This window comes from Phyllobates terribilis, unplaced genomic scaffold (assembly GCF_046119375.1).
Source record: "Phyllobates terribilis strain yellow unplaced genomic scaffold, ASM4611937v1 Scaffold_5__5_contigs__length_657084704, whole genome shotgun sequence".
NCBI lineage: Eukaryota > Metazoa > Chordata > Amphibia > Anura > Dendrobatidae > Phyllobates > Phyllobates terribilis.
In genome coordinates, this window is record NW_027362765.1 from 297062602 (window position 1) to 297082107 (window position 19506).

At 45.3% G+C, this 19506-nt stretch overlaps 1 protein-coding gene across 2 annotated transcripts in view; it reads left to right on the forward strand.

Moving 5' to 3' along the window:
• Positions 1-15322: 15322 nt before the first annotated feature.
• LOC141273040 (glycine N-acyltransferase-like) overlaps positions 15323-19506 on the forward strand; it is a 207368-nt gene continuing 203184 nt past the window's right edge. For both annotated transcript variants that reach the window (XM_073684365.1, XM_073684366.1), the window contains exon 1: positions 15323-15489. In XM_073684365.1, the coding sequence (XP_073540466.1) occupies positions 15338-15489 (152 nt within the window). In that variant the 5' untranslated portion in view covers positions 15323-15337. The remainder of the gene's footprint in view (positions 15490-19506) is intronic.

Below are 19506 nucleotides of genomic sequence, written 5' to 3' on the forward strand. Positions count from 1 at the left end.
TCTCAGACATAACACTGCCGTTACTGTGGAAACCAGACCCCTGGGGTGCCACATATACTATGTGTGTGGGGTATTTGGGAGAATTGGCTATACACCATACAAGCGCATGCATTCAGATTTATGTTGCAACATAAAGAATATTAAAATTGGATGTGGATTTTATACTCGGAGATTTATATATAAATCTTTTGGGTATTGAATGTCACATATAGAAGTAGCACCTTATGGTGATATATGTTATAGGTGCATGAAATACTTAATGAGGTATGTACTTATCCAGGCAGATGTTATTAAACTTCTTCCTTTGTATTTATTATAATGCTGTGTAGGTGTAACTACTGGTTATCTATTAGAATATTAAGTCAAAGAGTGGAATCGAAATATATTTGCTCTATTGGGACAATTATCTGGCTTCCTTTAATAAACCTTGGAGCTATGGCTTATATAAATTGTTGTTCATAAGTATGATTAGATCGCATGTTCCCTGCATATTTACCTCACTAGCATCCACTGCATGTATTTCTTTCAGTGGATGTGAGTGTGTTATCCACGGTGGGCTTGCGCACTGCGGATGGCGCTTCATTGTATGAGATACAGGGCAGGGGATCCAACGTCCCTGGTTACGGCCAGAGGTTGCTGTGACTTCACTTCCCATGTGAAGTGCTCAAACCCGGGCGTCCATCATGGCGCTGGATGAAAAGTATTATTTTGGATGGGCTCTCCTGTGCTTGCAGCATGTCGGCGCAACCACCAGTAATTAATCTTTTCTAATTACATGGGCTTATATATATTGAAGCAATACAAGGATGCCCGCAAAAATATATTCCTGAAGGTTATCAAAGTATAAAGGTTTTTGTATATTGATAGTATATATTAGTAATTACCAAACAGGATTTCGGACCAAACATAAAACAAGGGGACAGTCGGAAAAAACAGAAGAAGAAACAGAAGGGAAAACCCGACCATGAAGTCCCAGACGTCAAATACAGTGAAAAAATGTTTTTTTATTTATTGATTACAGGTAACCAACAAATGGATAGCAAACAATGACGATGATAAAACATATATTAAAACCATTTAAAAAACAGGGGCGCATATCCGGATTGTATGTAGAAAAATTCATATTGGGAACAGCCAATTAATAAATAGAATTACCAGTCCATGAATAACAAATTATATATACATATACATATGATCGTCACATAAGAACTATATAAAGGATGACCAAAATGTGAAACATATAAAGTGCAAATGCATATATTATGTCAATCTCTCTCCCAGCAAAATATATATGTGCAAAATTTACAATATATGTCTCATTTTCTCTCCAAGAATGTGCAAAGTTGCAAAGTATTTATCACACATTCACATAGTGTGCAAGATTTGCAAAAAATGTAGAGAGGGAGGAGGGGAAAAGAGGGGAAAAAAAAGACTATGTGACGACCTAATATAACAAAATCAGTAAGTAGTAAGGGAGTCCTTATCCTAGGGTAAATCACAGAGCAAATATGTGCATATGGAGTACTCCTTAATGCTAGACCATATAATTGGCATATATCAATTAGGCCACATAGTTGGCATATATCAAAATAAGCACTTACAGTGAATAGCCAAGTTCCCAATCACGGGCATGCGTCCACCCCGACGCGCGTTTCGGCAAGCGCCTTCGTCAGGGGGTGATATGGCTATTTGTATGCAATGATTTGATTGTGGCTTTGTTCCCTTAGGCCATGTAGTATGCTTTTTCGTATATAAGGCTTGGTTCGCAGCATGGGCTGGTATACAATGGAGGCTATTGTCTGGGATTGCACAGCATGTATTGAGATTTAGCTGGGCATTAGCATATGAAATGCAAGGAGGTTCTTGATAGAATAATTATGTATTGATGATATTACTTAGGAGTGCATAATATATTTTGAGATTTAGTTGTATATTAGCATATGAAGTGAGGCTTTAATATAATAATCATGTATTGATGATATTATCCTGGGGTATGCCAGAGAATATATTTATTACTGTGATTTTTTTATGCATTTACCTTGGAATAGATTGTATATGATAATCATATGAACCTAAGTTATTTATTAGAGTTGTATTTTGCACATGGCCAATCATTTGTTGTGGATCTTGGGTGTTGGAAATCATGTGTGTTGTTGTTTTTTAATGTTTTTAAACTAGTTCAATAAAGCTTATAATTTTTATCAGTTATAGTATTGAGGTGTGCGCATTTTTACATATGTACCATCTTATTCTTTCTTCTTTTGATACTGTAGTTTGAGTACGTTATGACGCACCCTAATTTATGATTGAGGCTGTGCATCCTCCTTTTGAGTTTTGACATATAGTACCACAGGTCCCAGCATTTTATCTTAATGTATTCATTTCAATTATCCATCTTTGTTTTTCCCTGCAACCAATATTGCTTTTTATTTTTCACTTAAAATTATTTTTTTGGTTTGGTATCCTTATCACCTGCTTATATTGGTACTACAAGCATACCTCCCAACTTTTGAAGAATAGAAAGAGGGACAGACGATATCGTGGCCACACCCGAATCAGCGCCAATTTACCATTTCTTTCTTCCCTTGTAGGAGGAGATGTCAGAGGGATGGTGGTAGTGGGGGAAATTCAGCAGACACTCGAGACTGCAGGGCGCAAACCCAAATCTTGGACTGTCCACTATATCCGGGACAGCTGAGACTAGAGATGAGCGGATGGATTCCCAGGTCTCTGGTCCAGCGTCCAGATCAGTGCTACCTGCCAGGGAGGCCATGAATCTTTTACCTTCCGGTGTCCCCGGCGGCTTTTGATCACCCAGAGCAGAGCGATGTTATCTGTGCGTCCTGCTCATCTCTAGTTGGGACCTGTCCATTATTTTTTGGTCCCTCATTCACAGTTAGAGCCGCCAGAACTTTCTCATCTTTATGTAGCTTCAGTTCATAACATCTGGCTTTTTTGTGTCTGTAAGGCCGAGTTCACACGGTGCGGAAATACTGTGTTTTTTGTTTTCTGCCGATGTCCTCACCAAACTACCAATAACAATCTTCTCCCTCCTATTTGATGCGTTTCTGGTGCAGACGTGAAGTCACATTTTTAATGTGTTTTTATAATACAGAAAAGCTTTGATTCTGCACTTTATAAAGTATCTGCAGTTTTTTACATGTGTTTTTTTTAGGCTCCACATTGAAGATAAGAGAGAAAAAAAAGCACCAAAACCGCACAGATCAGCAGCGTCCTTGGACACACAACTGGTGCCTTTTTTGTTAAAGTAGCTTTTATTAAGGATTTTTGACATAAATGGAGTAAAGAAAAATAGGGGGAGACATATTATAAATACACAGTAATATAGAAGCAAACAAGAACAAAATAAAAGCAAAAATAGGAAATTTAAAGGGATGAAAGATATAGGAAAAATAAAGGGTGGAAAAAGGTTAAGGAGAAGAAAGAGAAAGGAAAAATATGGTTTATTAAGGAAAATGGGAAAAAGGAAAATAGAAAAAATTAAAGTGATAGAAGGAAAATGAAAAAGATTGGTATGTACAGGATAGGCAAGGGAAAGGGGTTATGATACACGTATAAGGTACCTTATATATAAAATATTTAAGAGGTAGCAGAGGAAGAAAAGTAATGAGAAAGACGAGGAAAGAAAAGGGGAATGAAGAGCCCCTGTAATAACAGGTGGAGAGACAAGAATATAGATAAATACTGACTTCTAAATAATGTGAAATACTGTATGTTGAATTCTAATAGCGAGCGCAGTTTCCATGAAATCACATCCACTTTGCTTGGACAGATAAACTCAAAAAACCAAGCAATGTGAACTGAGGTCTAAGATGGTAGACATGCAAGAAATAGGAGCATGTTCACACTAGCAAAAAGAAGCAAAACCTACAAAAGACAAAAATATATCTCATACCCTACCATCATTATATATAAATGTAAAGCAAAGTTGCATAATAAATATAGGGTACTTAGTGAACTATTTTTGATCAAAAAAAGTATACAAGCCGTCCTACCAGCGGCAAGGTGACCCTAAATTGGGACGGTACCTATACTGCCTATATTAAAAACCTGGACAGATAAACTCAGCAGAATTTTTGTGCAAAAACAGCAGCGGAAAATCCGCAGCATTTACTCTACATGTGAACACGATCTATATATCCAAGCAAAGTGGATGTGATTCCATGAAGTCTCCACTCTCTGTGGTCTGAAGACCCTGCTGAACACTGCGGTTTTGAGGCATTTTCTCTCTATAGGCGTCTTCTGAAAAAAAAACACAAGAAGAAAAAAATGTCGCTGCATTTTTAAGCACAAAATCAAAGCTTTCTGTACTATTAAAAAAGCGTTAAAAACTCTGCTTCATATCTGCCCCAAAAACACATCAAATAAGAGGGAAAACGCATAAAAGAAACGCAGCAAACATGCAATAATCAGAGAAGATTTTTATTGCCTTGTGTGGTGTGGACACCTGCAGAAAAAAACAGCAGAAAGAACGCAGTATTTATGCTACGTGTGAACATGGCCTCAACATTACAGTTTTATTACATTTTTTATGGGTTTAACCCTTTCACACTGCAGCCCATTTCCGTTTTTGTGCTTTAGTTTTTTGCTCCCCTTGTTCCCAGAGCCATAACTTTTTTATTTTTTGGTCAATATGGCCATGTGAGGGCTTGTTTTTTGTGGGAAGAGTTGTACTTTTGAAAGCCACCATTTGTTTTACCATATCACGTACTGGAAAATGGGAAAAAAATTCCAAGTGCGGTGAAATTGCAAAAAAAGTGCAATTCCACAATTTTTTTTTTTACCACGTTCACTAAATGCTAAAACTGACCTGCCATTATGATTCTCCAGGTCATTACGAGTTAGTAGATACAAAACATGTATAGGTTCTTTTTTATTTGAGTGGTGAAAAAAATCAAAAGTTTGTTAAGAAAAAAAAAAGTTGCCATTTTCCGAGACCCGTAGCATCTCCATTTTTCAGGATCTGGGGCCGGGTGAGGGCTTATTTTTTGCTCGCTGAGCTGACATTTTTGTTGATACCATTTTGGTGTAGATACGATGTTTTGATCACCTGTTATTGCATTTTATTGCAATGTTGCGGCGACCAAAAAAACGTAATTCTGACGTTTAGATTTTTTTTATCATTACGCCGCTTACCGATCGGATTAATTCTTTTTATATATTGACAGATAGTGCGATTCTGAACCCGGCGATACCAAATATGTGAATATTTGATTTTTTTTTTTATTGTTTTATTTTGAATGGGGCGAAAGGGGTGTGATTTTAACTTTTATTTATTTTTTTAAAACATATTTTATTCTACTTTTTACTTGCTTCAATAGTCTCCTTAGGAGACTTGAAGCTGCGATTGTCTGATCGCCTGTGTTACACATAGCAGGGCTCCAGCCCTGCTATGTGTAACAAAAGTGCTCATCTGCTATGAACGCCGACCACTGGGTGGCGCTCATAGCAGATCGGCTATGACAATCACAGGGGTATCATTCAGACCCCAGGTTGTCAGGCCAAACCATCGGTGACCCGCGATCATGTGACGGGGTCACCGATGGGCGGAGCCAACGACACACTTCCCGGAAGCGCGAGTTAAATGCCGCTGTCAGAGATTCCACCCGCGGCTGTTGCGGGCACATGTCAGCTGTATAGATCAGCTGTCTTGTGCCTGGAAAAGTGCAGGCTCAGTGCTGGAGCCCGCACCAAAGGGGGGGACACGGCATGCTCAGTACATGTACTGTGCATGTTGTGAAGGGTTAATAGAGGAAAATATCAATCACGCCATTTTTTTATGTCATTTGCCGATCCCCATAAATAATCTGCTCGCTGTGTTGCGGGCCTTTATGATAACATGAACACCAAATATGTTCGTGTTATTTTCTGATTTGTGATGATTATTATATTTTTAAAAACGCATTAAAAATTGCAATATTTTTTTCATTAACAAGTGTTTTTCATTATTATTTTTTTGCAATTTTATAGGATGAAAAAATCTCGAGAATACAGAAACATACATTGTACACAGCAGTGTATTTCTATTAGTATAATCTGCTTGTAGTCAAGCCTGCAGTACAGATCAAGTACACAATATTCTCCCAATGACACCAGCAGGGCTTGTGGTTCAGCAGCATAAGGTCCTTGTCTATAATGTAAGGGTTGTAGGTTTGAGATTGGAAGACTCACAGAAAAAAAATTCTAATTGCGTATTATTTGTACTACTTTTATAGGAACAAAAACATATTTTTCTTCACCTCAGTATATAGGCCCAGAGTATCTCTGTGAACATGTAGAATCTGCTTCTGGATTCATTGTCTGCAATAGAGGTCAAGATAACCAAATTCTCTGATCTTCAGCATTGTAAGTTGTGGCTCATTTGAAGAGCAACAGCCTGCACACAAGAAGGTGTGTGTTCAAGTCCCTGGGAGACCCTATGGCAGAAGTGAGTAATACAATTTAATTTATGCAGTGAGCAGTCCGCAGCCCTGCCCCGAAGAGAAGGAGTATACATAGAAGCCTGGAGAACAGCTGGGACGTGAAGGGACGGTTGGGAGCTATGCTACAAGTCCCAGCACATGTCCCTGCTTTTAGGGTTTTTCTTTTTAACATTGAAGTTTTACATCATTATTCCTAAATTATGTCATATACTATGTTGTTTTGTATCATCACTTGGTCTCATTTAACCACTTGCACTGACCCCTGACCCCATGATGTCAGTGTGTGACTCTTTTCCCTCTTTTTTTTCCATTTAATCCCTGTCTGTTGGACAGCTAATGCCTGTCCTGGAGGAAGACACCTGTCTGATGTTGAAATGTGTAGCCCTTATTCTTTCACTACATTCTTCTGTCTGTCACACTCAGCAAATCCAACATTTGAAGGTTACTGCCATGTGGAGAAAACTATAAGCAGTTTTCAAAAATCAACAGTGCAAATGAAAAGAAGTAACTTTGAGAAATACGAAAAACTGATAACAATGCAGGATGCAAATTAAATATGGTAATTGATAGTTACATTTGTGTATGAATGAACAATATGTCACATCCTGAAGAGCAAGCGGCACGCCACTACGAGAGTCCTGAACTTCTGAACAACAGCTGATTCGTGAAGATTGATCAAAGCTGGCCAGTTTTTGCTCTTATTTTATTCCAAGTATACTGTTTTTGTTTTTTTTTGTCCTTTTAAATCCACCAGTTTATTTGGTGCTGTCAGAGAAATCTCCTTCTTTCTACTCTAGGCTGATCTTTCACTCTCAATTTATGGGTAAAATCTGTATTCAGTGAAGACAGATTATCACTAGTGTTGAGCATTCCGATACTGTAATATCGGGTATCGGCCGATATTCGCGGTATCGGAATTCCGATACTTAATTCCGATACTTTTACAATATCGGATACCGGAATCGGAAGTTCCCATAATGCCTGCGCTCTGTAGTGTCTGTGAAGGATGACAAGTTGGATGGCAGCGCGATCCAGCCTGTCATCAGAATGCCATCCCAGCGGGGGAGAATTCTCCTGATTGTTTAAAAGCCGGCGGGCGGTATAAAGCCGCCGGCTTTTAAACAATCACACAGCCCCATACTGCTTCCCCGCAGCCTCCCACCCCGATCCTCCGCTCCCCTCGCCACCTCCCATCCCGATCGTAAGTTAGGACCGGGCGGGGAGCGCAGCTCCAAGGAGCGGGGAGTGAAGGACCCGGGCGGGGAAGCCGGCAGTGAAAAGACTTCACCGCCGGCTTTCCCGTTCTGTGCTGCGCTTTCCCGCCGGTTATTTCAAATGAACAGCTGAGGTATCAGGTGATGCCGATCAGCTGTTCATTTGAAGTCGCCGCGTTGCCCTCAGAGGGTTCATGTGAGTTCATGCTTGACTGCATGAACTCACATGAACTTTCCCACGGCCGCACAGGTCAGCCTCACCTCCCAGACCCGTCATGATTAGTGTGTGTGCGGGGTGTGTGCGCGATGTTTGTGCGGGTGTGCGCGGTGTCTGTGCGATGTGTGCGGGGTGTGTGTGCGGGGTGTGTGTGCGGGGTGTCTGTGCGATGTTTGTGCGGGTGTGCGCGGTGTCTGTGCGATGTGTGCGGGGTGTGTGTGCGGGGTGTGTGTGCGGGGTGTCTGTGCGATGTGTGCGGGTGTGTGCGGTGTGTGTGCGTGCAGGCAGACATAGGCCGATGTGACACTACTACTCCCATCGGCCTATGTCTGTCCCCCGTCAACTCCTGCCAGCAGGATCAGCTCGATGGGAGCAGTAGTTCCCATCAGACTGATCCTGCTATTTAAATTGCCCTACTGTGTCCCCAATAAATGTTAAATACATGTCATTGGTGGCCAGTGGTTACCTAAAAGAAATTAGTTCATACATTACCTGTCCCCGCCGATCGCCACCTAAAATAAAGTAAAAAATAAAAAACTACACCTATACTCACCAAGACACCTAATTCCCCGAAGCCATCGATCTCCTGTAATAAAATATAAAATAATAAACCACAACCTTATCCTTACCCCTCCGTAGCAGTCCACGAGTGTCCCACGAAGATCTCCAGCTCAGAGCAGCCACATAGAATGTGACCGCTCTGAACCGCTGCCGCCGCTAGAATGACAGCATAAGCGGGTTCACCGGAGTTCAGGCAGCGCTGCTCCGGTTAGCTGCTTTACGGCCCTGCTGTATAGTGAGAAATTCCCACGGTACAGCAGTGCCGTAAAGGAGGTCTCCGGAGCTGCGCTGACTGAATGCACTCCGGTGACCTCAGTCAGTGGCTCCCGCTGCCGGGAGCGGACGTGTTCCCGGCAGCGTGAGCTTACAGCAGCCATGCACAGCTGTCACCATCTCCAGATGTGACAGCTGTGCATGGGAGATCAGCGCAGGAACGTGGACAGGTAACTATTATTTTTAGTAAACTAAGAATTAAATAAAATTGTGTGTTTTATTTCAAATAAATTATTTTTTTCTGGGTGTAGTGTGTGTTTTTTCTTTTTAACACTTTGTAGGTTAGTAATGGGGGTGTCTTATAGACGCCCATCATTACTAACCTGGGCTTCATGGCAGCTGGCGCTGACATGAACCCCACCACTATTACCCCCTGCCACCGCACCAGGGCAGCGTGGAAGAGCGAGGCTAAGTGCCAGAGTTGGCGCATCTGTGGCACCCCAGGGGTCTGGTTTCCACAGTAACAGCAATGTTATGTCTGAGAGCAGGTGGGAGGTCTCTTGGTCAGGGATCCTGTGCATGCCACACCTCCTGCCCAGTCCTGGGAGGGGAAGAACTTCCCCTATATAAACCTAGGGCTGAGGCAGGGTTAGTGAGTAGAGAAGAAGTAGAGACAGAGAAGAGAAGCAGATATAGGAAAAGAACATCAGGAGCTCTGTGGGAGCAGTGCTATAAGGAGTCAGGGGCTGGCAGCTGCAGAGCTCGCCCTGACTGAGAAGCTATCACCGGACCCGGAGTCCGAGGCTGTGGGGACTAATCTTTACCCAGCAGCAGAAACCGCCCGGCAGGGGATTTCAGGTCCTCTGGCCAAGAAACCCGAAGGCACGGTCACACGCGTGGGACCAGCACCGCCGACGTGGAGCGGACGCCACTAGAAGGCCCCGAGTCACCGGCCATACGGGTGAGCACCACACGGTACACTCAGGGACGTGGGCTACTTATACCCGCCTCTAGCAAGGTAGCCAGAAGAGTACAGTCAGTTTGGGAGGCCTACAACTCCGCCTGGCCAGGGGAGATCCCATCTGCTCAAGGACTGACCAGGCCCCGATCGCTAGCCAGTACTCCGGGAGGGTCTATCTTTATCACCAGTAAAGACCCTGAATTACACCGCATCGTCTCTGAGTGATTCCTGCTACCACATCATCCACGTCGGCTGCCCTGAGGCCATACCCCTCCCGTTGGGGGTGATACTATCACGCTGCACAATCCTACCACCGGCCTCAGCGGTCTGCCCTGCAGCGGAAGCTCCTTCGCTGCATTCAACGGGTGGCGTAGTCGTCCAACATCTACCGCTAATACAGCGCCACTTAGTCTGACTCCCTGGGCACGGACCGGGTCACCGCCACGAGACTACAACCCTCAACAGATCCGGCTCCGGGTAAGCTCCCGCGTGCGCAACGCTGCGCGACACAGGCCCAGGGGTGCGTCACATCCTATGGATGCGCCATTTCTGGGGCGGCTGACGACTGGTGTTTCTAGCCTGGGAGGGGGCCAATATTCATGGCACCCTTCCTGGGCTATTAATATCAGCCCCCAGCTGTCTGCCTAGCCTTTGCTAGCTATTAAAATAGGGGGGACCCCACGTCATTTTTTTGGGGGGGGTCCCCCATTTTAATAGCTAGTAAAGGCTAGGTATTCAGCTGGGGGCTGATATTAGTAGCCTGGGAAGCTCCGTGGGTTTTACCCCCTTCCCAGGCTTCAAACATCTGCCCCAGCCGTCTGTTTAACCTCCGCTAGAGACTAAAATTATGGGGTATCCCACGCCATTTTTTTTTTAAATAAATCCATTATTTTAACACTAAATGACATTTGAGGAGTTAATAAAGATGCAGTCCCTAAATTATTATTTATTTTTTAATTAATTTTTCCCAAAACTTTTGACGTGGGCTTCGCCATATTTTTGTATGCCAGCCAGGTACAGCATCCAGCTTCTATGAACGCGCCATTTTCCGGGGCGGCTGCGGACTGCAATTTTCAGCGGGGGGCAGAAAGCTTGGGCCTCCCTGCGCTGCAGATTCCATCCCCCAGCTGCCTAGTTGTACCTGGCTGGACACAAAAATAGGGAGAAGCTCCACGTTTTTTTTTTTTAATTATTTCATGAAATTCATGGAATAATTAAGAAAAAAAGGGCTTCCCTATATTGTTGTGTCCAACCAGGTACAAATAGGCAGCTGGTGGTTGGGGGCAGCCCGTTCCTGCCTGCTGTACCTGGCTGGACCCAAATATAGTGCAAAGCCCCACGTCAATTTTTTTTTAATTATTTCAGGAAATTCATGAAATAATTAAAAAAAAATTATGTGGGGCTTCGCCCTATATTTGTGTCCAGTCAGGTACAGCAGGCAGGAACGGGCTGCCCCCAACCACCAGCTGCCTATTTGTACCTAGCCGGACACAACAATATAGGGAAGCCCTTTTTTTCTTAATTATTCCATGAATTTCATGAAATAATTTTAAAAAAAAATACGTGGGGCTTCGCCCTATTTTTGTGTCCAGCCAGGTACAACAAGGCAGCTGGGGGTTGGAATCCGCAGCGCAGGGAGGCCCAAGCTTTCTGGGCCCCACCCGCTGCAAATTGCAGTCCGCAGCCGCCCCGGAAAATGGCGCGTTCATAGAAGCGCCATCTTCTGGCGCTGTACCCAACTCATCCAGGGCCCCGGTGCGGTGGCTCACTGGGTAATAAAGGGGTTAAGGCCAGCTTGGCATTATCAGCTGGCCCTAAGCCCGAAATTCATGGGGTCACGCCAATATTAGACATGACCACCATGAATTTCTAGTAAAGTATTTAAAAAAAACACAAACACCCAGAAAAAAGTCCTTTAATTGAAATAAAGACACAATTCTTTATTGTTCTAAATTAAACCATACTTACAGTCACGCCCATTCCAGCTGAAGCCAACGATCTCCTGCAATAAAAGTAAAATAATAAAGCAACCTCATCCTTACCTTTCCATGGTTCCCAGGACAGCTTCAGCTCTGCTACATCGAGATGACAGGCTGGACCGCAGCAGAACGCTGCCATCCAGCCTGTCATCCCGCAGACACTGAGAAGCGCAGGCATGCTTGCGCTCCTCAGTGTCTCGCTGTGACGGCATCCAGATGAGCGGAGGTCATGTCCAATGAACTCAGCTCACCTCATGCACGTCACTGACAGCGTGGGAAAATTCTCCTGCACTCAGCGCTTCAGCGTGAGAATTTTCCCACGCTGTCAGTGACGTGCATGAGGTGAGCTGAGTTCATTGGACATGAACTCGGCTCATCTGGATGACGTCACAGAGAGACACTGAGGAGCGCAAGCATGCCTGCGCTTCTCAGTGTCTGCGGGATGACAGGCTGGATGGCAGCGTTCTGCTGCGGTCCAGCCTGTCATCTCGATGTAGCAGAGCTGAAGCTGTCGTGGGAACCATGGAAAGGTAAGGATGAGGTTGCTTTATTATTTTACTTTTATTGCAGGAGATCGTTGGCTTCAGCTGGAATGGGCGTGATGGTAAGTATGGTTTAATTTAGAACAATAAAGGATTGTGTCTTTATTTCAATTAAAGGACTTTATTCTGGGTGTTTGTGTTTTTCTTTAACTTTGACTATGGGGTTAGTAATGGGGGTGTCTTATAGACGCCTCTCCATTACTAACCTGGGCTTGATGTCAGCTGGCATTATAAGCTGACATCAACCCCAACCCTATTACCCCCTGCCACCGCACCAGGGCAGCGTGGAAGAGCGAGGCTAAGTGCCAGAATTGGCGCATCCTATGGATGCGCCATTTCTGGGGCGGCTGACGGCTGGTGTTTCTAGCCTGGGAGGGGGCCAATATTCATGGCACCCTTCCTGGGCTATTAATATCAGCCCCCAGCTGTCTGCCTAGCCTGTGCTAGCTATTAAATTAGGGGGGACCCCACGTTATTTTTTTTGGGGGGTTCCCCCATTTTAATAGCTAGTAAAGGCTAGGTATTCAGCTGGGGGCTGATATTAGTAGCCTGGGAAGCTCCGTGGGTATTACCCCCTTCCCAGGCTTCAAACATTTGCCCCAGCTGTCTGCTTAACCTCCGCTAGAGCCTAAAATTAAGGGGAACCCCACGCCAATTTTTTTTTAAATAAATCCTTTATTTTAACACTAAATGACAAGTACAGTAATCAACACTATCACTGTACTTCATATATATGTGACTGACATGTTTCTATCTATCTAATCTATGTGTGATTCTCTATTCTTTCTATTCTAAATTGTCGGGTACAGATGCTGAATTGCGGGCCGGCTTTCTTAAAGAGACGGTGCATGAAAACACTATTATTTTTTTAAATAAATCCTTTACACTAAATGACAAGTACAGTAAGCAACACTGTCACTGTACTTCTTATATATGTGGCTGACATGTTTCTATCTATCTAATCTATGTGTGATGCTCTATTCCAGGGTTCCCCAACTCCAGTCCTCAAGGCCCACCAACAGGTCATGTTTTCAGGATTTCCTTAGTATTACACAGGTGATAATTCCATCACCTGCACAGGCAATAATTCCATCATCTGTGCAATACTAAGGAAATCCTGAAAACATGACCTGTTGGTGGGCCTTGAGGACTGGAGTTGGGGAACCCTGCTCTATTCTTTCTGTTGTAAATTGTCGGGTACCGGTGAATGCCGCTGCTGAATTGCCGGCTTTTCATGTCATTCTACATTATTCTTAGTTGTTTTACTTCATGTAGAATTAACCTACAAGGAAAGAAAGGGTTTATATTCATTCCGATATTTGTGTCCCATTGACTTGCATTGGTTTCCGGTATCGGAATCGGCGATATCCGATACTTTTTGGGTATCGGCCCGATCCAATCCGATACGATATTTCCTGATATCGGAAGGTATCGCTCAACACTAATTATCACATTAATATCAGGGGATAGCAGTTGCTGCTCAAAGTTCGAAGAAGAGGGGAAGCAGGAGGAGAAGCTAGAAGCAGTCACAAAATTGTCACTCTGCCAATCAGTCATACCCTCAGCAACATGGAAAACAGCAATGTTGGTATTACTAAAGATTAAAGTGAGCTTGCTATTATGGTACCAGATTTTGCAACTCAAGACAAATGTTTTCGGTGCTCATTTCATGTTTTGACATATGCACATTGGCTTTTCTCTGAGAGCATCAAAACACTTTCTCTCAACCTTACTAATATGTTCCAAACTGTATTAACAATGTAGCGCCCTGAGGGTTCGGTTGCTACAGGGGTATTGCACCTCAACCAGAGGTGAGATATTCCACTCCCAGGTAAGGATAGAGTGTGGACCAGGGCTCAGTTAGCTGCACACCACACCACACACACCCCATTTCCGGGGGACAGCTCAACGGTGCTCCCATGTATATATATGCAGGCACGACTGACCATGTCCCTGGCTGGAGTGGGGAGGGGGGAGGAAAACCCAGTGATGTAGGAGCAGAAGGGGACGGTTTCTGGAGCATAGGAAGGAGCTCATTGGTTGCAGGTCACCTGAGCTCAGACACAGTGAAGCAGATAAAAGGTGGGGGCCATCTTAGGAGAGAGTTCAGTGAGAAGAGAAGGAAGGAGCAGAGCTGCTGCATGGGCTCTGCTCCCTGGGCAGGCCTAGCACAGAGGCCGGAGCCTGAGGGAAGAGAGAAGAAGGAGAAGGAAGGAGAGAGGACAGAAAGAGGAGTAGAAAGGCTCCAGAAACAAGAAGGCAAAAGGGACCCTAAGAACCCACGAGATAATGGGTGAAGGGTCAGGCAGAATAAGGGTACCGGATTCCCAAGTTGGTGGAGGTAAATCATCCCTCAGCCAAAGACTGGAGGTCGTGATCATCTATTGGTGCGACCCCCTGCTACACCCACTAGGAAGGCCCCACATAGGGTCAGGGAAACCGGCGACAGATTTCACCAAGAGAAGGCCCGAGGCAGCTGGACAGAAGTGTGGTCACTGGTGGGGCACGAGAGGCCAGAGAAAGGACAGAAGGGGGTCCTGTGCCATACTCCTGAATTGCCTGGGGGTTGACCGAGCTCCTCACCTGGTGGACGCAGCACGGCTTGGGCAGTCATTCCCTGCAGAAGTGACTCGGATAACAACTGTGAGTTAAAGACCCTGGACTGCAACACGTTGTCTCTGTGTTTCTTACCGCGCCAGCACTAGTGGTACTGGGACGCCCTGCACCACAACCCCCACCATCTACGCTCACTGCCCTGAGGCTACACTCCTCCCGTGGGGAGTTATACTATTCTCTGCTGCACCCAAAACACCAGCCTCAGCGGTCTGCCCTGCAGTGGCGGTTCGCTCTGACCGCAATCCACGGGTGGTGTAGTCGGACATTGCAAAACATATAGAAGACTGCCACTGGTCTGACCACCCTGAGCCATGGGATCGGGTTGACACTACTACTCCCAGCATTGCCCTAAAGGCACGGTTCCGAGTGCCCCACGGCCCAGGGGACGAGTCAACAACTTGTTTTACATTTCACTGGTTTGCACCAGGAATACATAATGATTACATCAGAGTACTAGTTAATGTGTTATTTTCATTAACCTGCGTAACATACTCATATGGGACTACCAATGATCCGCAACAAATTACAGGGGCTCAACCTTAACTGACCTCCTATGTCCCTGGCCGCAGCCCCTTTACTGCTGTAGCCAAGATGTTACAACACAACCTGAGTTTTGGCAGCCATCTACATCTGGCACCAGAGCAAGAGATCACATTGTCCCTTATGTCAACAGCTGGGAATAAAGTGCTCCCTAACCACCAAGTTACAGAGAAGATAACAGGCACGGATTCAGCATTACACAGGTGAGCCCAGATAGAGCTTATGGTGGTACATCTGTAGTGTCCCAAGGCTGCTGTTTCATGAATTATAAGCTATGCAGGGTATCAAAGGCTTTTTTAGTGTTTTGCTAATTATTTTAATTCTGCTAGGGGACCTGCAATTCCATATATAAAACACTTTAATATCTTTGTATTGAGTTGCATTATGCCTGTCAGTTTGAAGCTCGGTACACACTGCATTTATAGCCATTATTTGCTTAAAAGATAAAACATATTGCATGATGTACATAAAATAAATGGTAGATGTGTGACACCCCAGGGGTCTGGTTGCCACAGTGATAGAGATATTACGTCTGAGAGCAGGTGGGAGGTCTCTTGGTCAGGGATCCTATGCATGCCACACCTCCTGCCCAGTCCTGGGAGGGGAAGAACTTCCCCTATATAAACCTAGGGCTGAGGCAGGGTTAGTGAGTAGAGAAGAGGTAGAGAAGAGAAGCAGCATAGGAAGAAACTACAGGAGCTCTGTAGGAGCAGTGCAACAAGGAGTCAGGGGCTGGCAGCTGCAGAGCTCGCCCTGACTGAGAAGATTTCTCACCGGACCCGGAGTCCGAGGCTGTGGGGACTAACTCCTATCCAGCAGCAGAAACCGACCGGCAGGGGATTGCAGGTCCTCTGGCCCAGAAACCCGAAGGCACGGTCACACGCGTGGGACCAGCACCGCCGTCGTGGAGCGGAAGCTACTAGAAGGCCCCGAGTCACCGGCCATACGGGTGAGCACCACACGGTACACTCAGGGACGTGGGCTACTTATACCCGCCTCTAGCAAGGTAGCCAGAAGAGTACAGTCAGTTTGGGAGGCTTACAACTCCGCCTGGCCAGGGGAGATCCCATCTGCTCAAGGACTGACCAGGCCCCAATCGCTAGCCAGTACTCCGGGAGGGTCTATCTTTGTCACCAGTAAAGACCCTGAACTACACCGTACCGTCTCCGAGTGGTTCCTGCTACCCCCATCGTCCACGTCGGCTGCCCTGAGGCCATACCCCTCCCGTTGGGGGTTATGCTATCACGCTGCACAATCCTACCACCGGCCTCAGCGGTCTGCCCTGCAGCAGCAGCTCCTTAGCTGTACTCAACGGGTGGCGTAGTCGTCCAACATCTACCGCTGATACAGCGCCACTTAGTCTGACTCCCTGGGCACGGACCGGATCACCGCCACGAGACTACAACCCTCAAGAGATCCGGCTCCGGGTAAGCTCCCGCGTGCGCAACGCAGCGCGACACAGGCCCAGGGGCGCGTCAGATGCAGGTGCATAGCAGCCAGGCAAAGGCAAAAAGAACATACTTTTGGCTTCTGTTTTACGAATAGGACCCATAGGCGGATTATAATGAGGGCAATCTGGGCTACCGCCCGGGGCTCCCAGGGGGGCCCATGGCCAGATTGCCCTCATTATAATGTTTTGTGCGCCGTGTCACAGATGCAGTGAACATATCACGACAAGCAGGGGCTCCCCCAGCACCTGTGCACAGATAGGAGACACGGTCCTGTGCGTGGCCGTGTCTGCTGAAGTGACGTCACGCAGTGCGCCCGGCCTGCACTTCTGCTTACCACCGGAGAGTAGCTGGACCGGAGACAAGCCAGGGGATGGTGAGTGACTGCTTCCCAACGTACCCCCTGTGTGTCTGTGTGCATGGATGATTGTGTTTATCTATGTCTGTTTATATGTATTTTTCTGCATGTCTTCAAATATGTTTAGGCCTGTATGTGTCTTTGTATATGTCTGCATATGTGTGTGTGTACACATTTTTGCAACCCATATATGTGCAAGTCTGCATGTATATACATGACTGCGTGTGCCACTGCATGTGCATGAATTTGTGTGTGCGTGTCTGCTGGTGTCTGAATGCATGTGTGACTGCGTGTGTGTACTGGATCTAGTGAGCTAAGTGCAGCCTCATGCTGTACCTAGTGAGCTACGTGCGGCCTCATACTGTACCCAGGTAGCTACTTGCAACAGCATACTGTACCCAGGGAGCTACTTGCGGCCTCATACTGTACCCAGGGAGCTACATACGGCCTCATACTATACCCAGAGGACTACATGTGACCCCATACTGTACCTAGGGAGCTACGTGCGGCCTCATACTGCACCTAGTGAGCTACGTGCGGCCTCATGCTGTAGCCAGGGAGCTACATGCGGCCCCATGCTGTACCTAGGGAGCTATGTGCAGCCTCATGCTGTACCTAGTGAGCTACGTGCCGCCTCATACTGTACCTAGGGAGCTACATGCGGCCTCATACCGTACCTAGGGAGCTACATGCGGCCTCATACTGTACCTAGGGAGCTACATGCGGCCTCATACTGGATCTAGGGAGCTACGTGTGGCCTCATACTGGATCTAGGGTGCTACGTGCGGCCTCATACTGGATCTAGAGGGCTACATGGGGCCTTATACTCTATCTAGGAGGCTATATGGGGGCTCATACTGTATATAGGGAACTATGTGATGCTTATACTGTATATAGGAAGCTATATGGGGGCTCAAACTGTATGTAGGGGGCTAAGTAGGAGCTCATATTGTATGTAAAGGGCTATATGGGGGCTCATACTGTATATAGAGGGATGTCAGCATACTTAATTGTGCTCAATATTAAGTCATACAATTAATGTAAACAAATAATTATAATTAATATGTTAATATTAATATTGTGCAGAATTACATTCAGCCTATTGGTGTGGCCTCCACAACAGTCACGGTCTCTCATGTGGCCCCTTGGGAAAATTGATCTCTCACTCCGGCTCTATGATGTACACAAGGGAAAAATTTGAGCGGCGCGCTACGTGCGCCGCTATCTTTGTCTTTTTCCTTCTGCAGATGTGCACCAAAGCACCTGTGTGTTGCTCACATGACCTATCACATGATTTATCAAGGGAGATCATGTGACATGTCACGTGATACATGAGGTACCGGGGGAGGAGGGGAGAGAGGAGGGGGGGCCCACGCCTTTTAAACTGCCCAGGGCCCTGGCTACTCTTAATCCACCCCTGACAGGACCTTTATAGGAATATTAATTTGTATGCGAAGAGCCTTTCCACTTAGCCTTAGACTGACATGCAGACTGTAAAGCCCCTGGCTACAACCAAAATGGGGCTAAATAAAAGAAGTATAAACACAGTCCCCATAGTCCTCCATATAATATACTGCACAGCTCATAGTCATCCATGTAGTATAATGCATAGCCCATAGTCAACAATAGTAGTATAATTTACCCCCATTGTCAACAATAATAGTATTATGCAACCGATAGACATCCATAGTAGAATAATGCACCCCATAAACATCAATAGTAGTATAATGCACCCCAGACATCCATAGTAGTATAATGTATCCCATAGACATCAATAGTAGTATAATACACCCCATAGACATCCATAGTAGTATAATGCATCCCATAGACATCAATAGTAGTATAATGCACCCCATAGACATCCATAGTAGTATAATGCAGCCCAGTCATCCATAGTAATATAATGCATCCCATAGACATCCATAGTAGTATAGTACACACCAGTTATCCACAGTAGTATAATGTACCCCAGTCATCCATAGTAGTATAATGCATCTCACATACATCCATGGTAATATAATGCACCTCATAGACATCCATAGTAGTATAATGCACCCCCATAATCATATATAGTAGGATAATGCACCCCATAAACATCCATAGTAGTATCATGCACCCTACAGACATTTATAGTAGTATAATGCACCCCCATAGACTTCCATAGTAGTATAATTCACCCCTATAGACATCCATGGTAGTATAATGCACCCCATAGTCATATATAAAGTATAATGCACCCTCAAAGTCATATATAATAGTGTAATGCACCCCATGGACATGCATAGTAGTATAATGCACCCCATAGACATCCATCGTAGTATAATATACACCATAGAAATCCATAGTAGTATAATGCGTCCCATAGACATTCATAGTAGTATAATGCACCCTATAGACATCCATAGTACTATAAT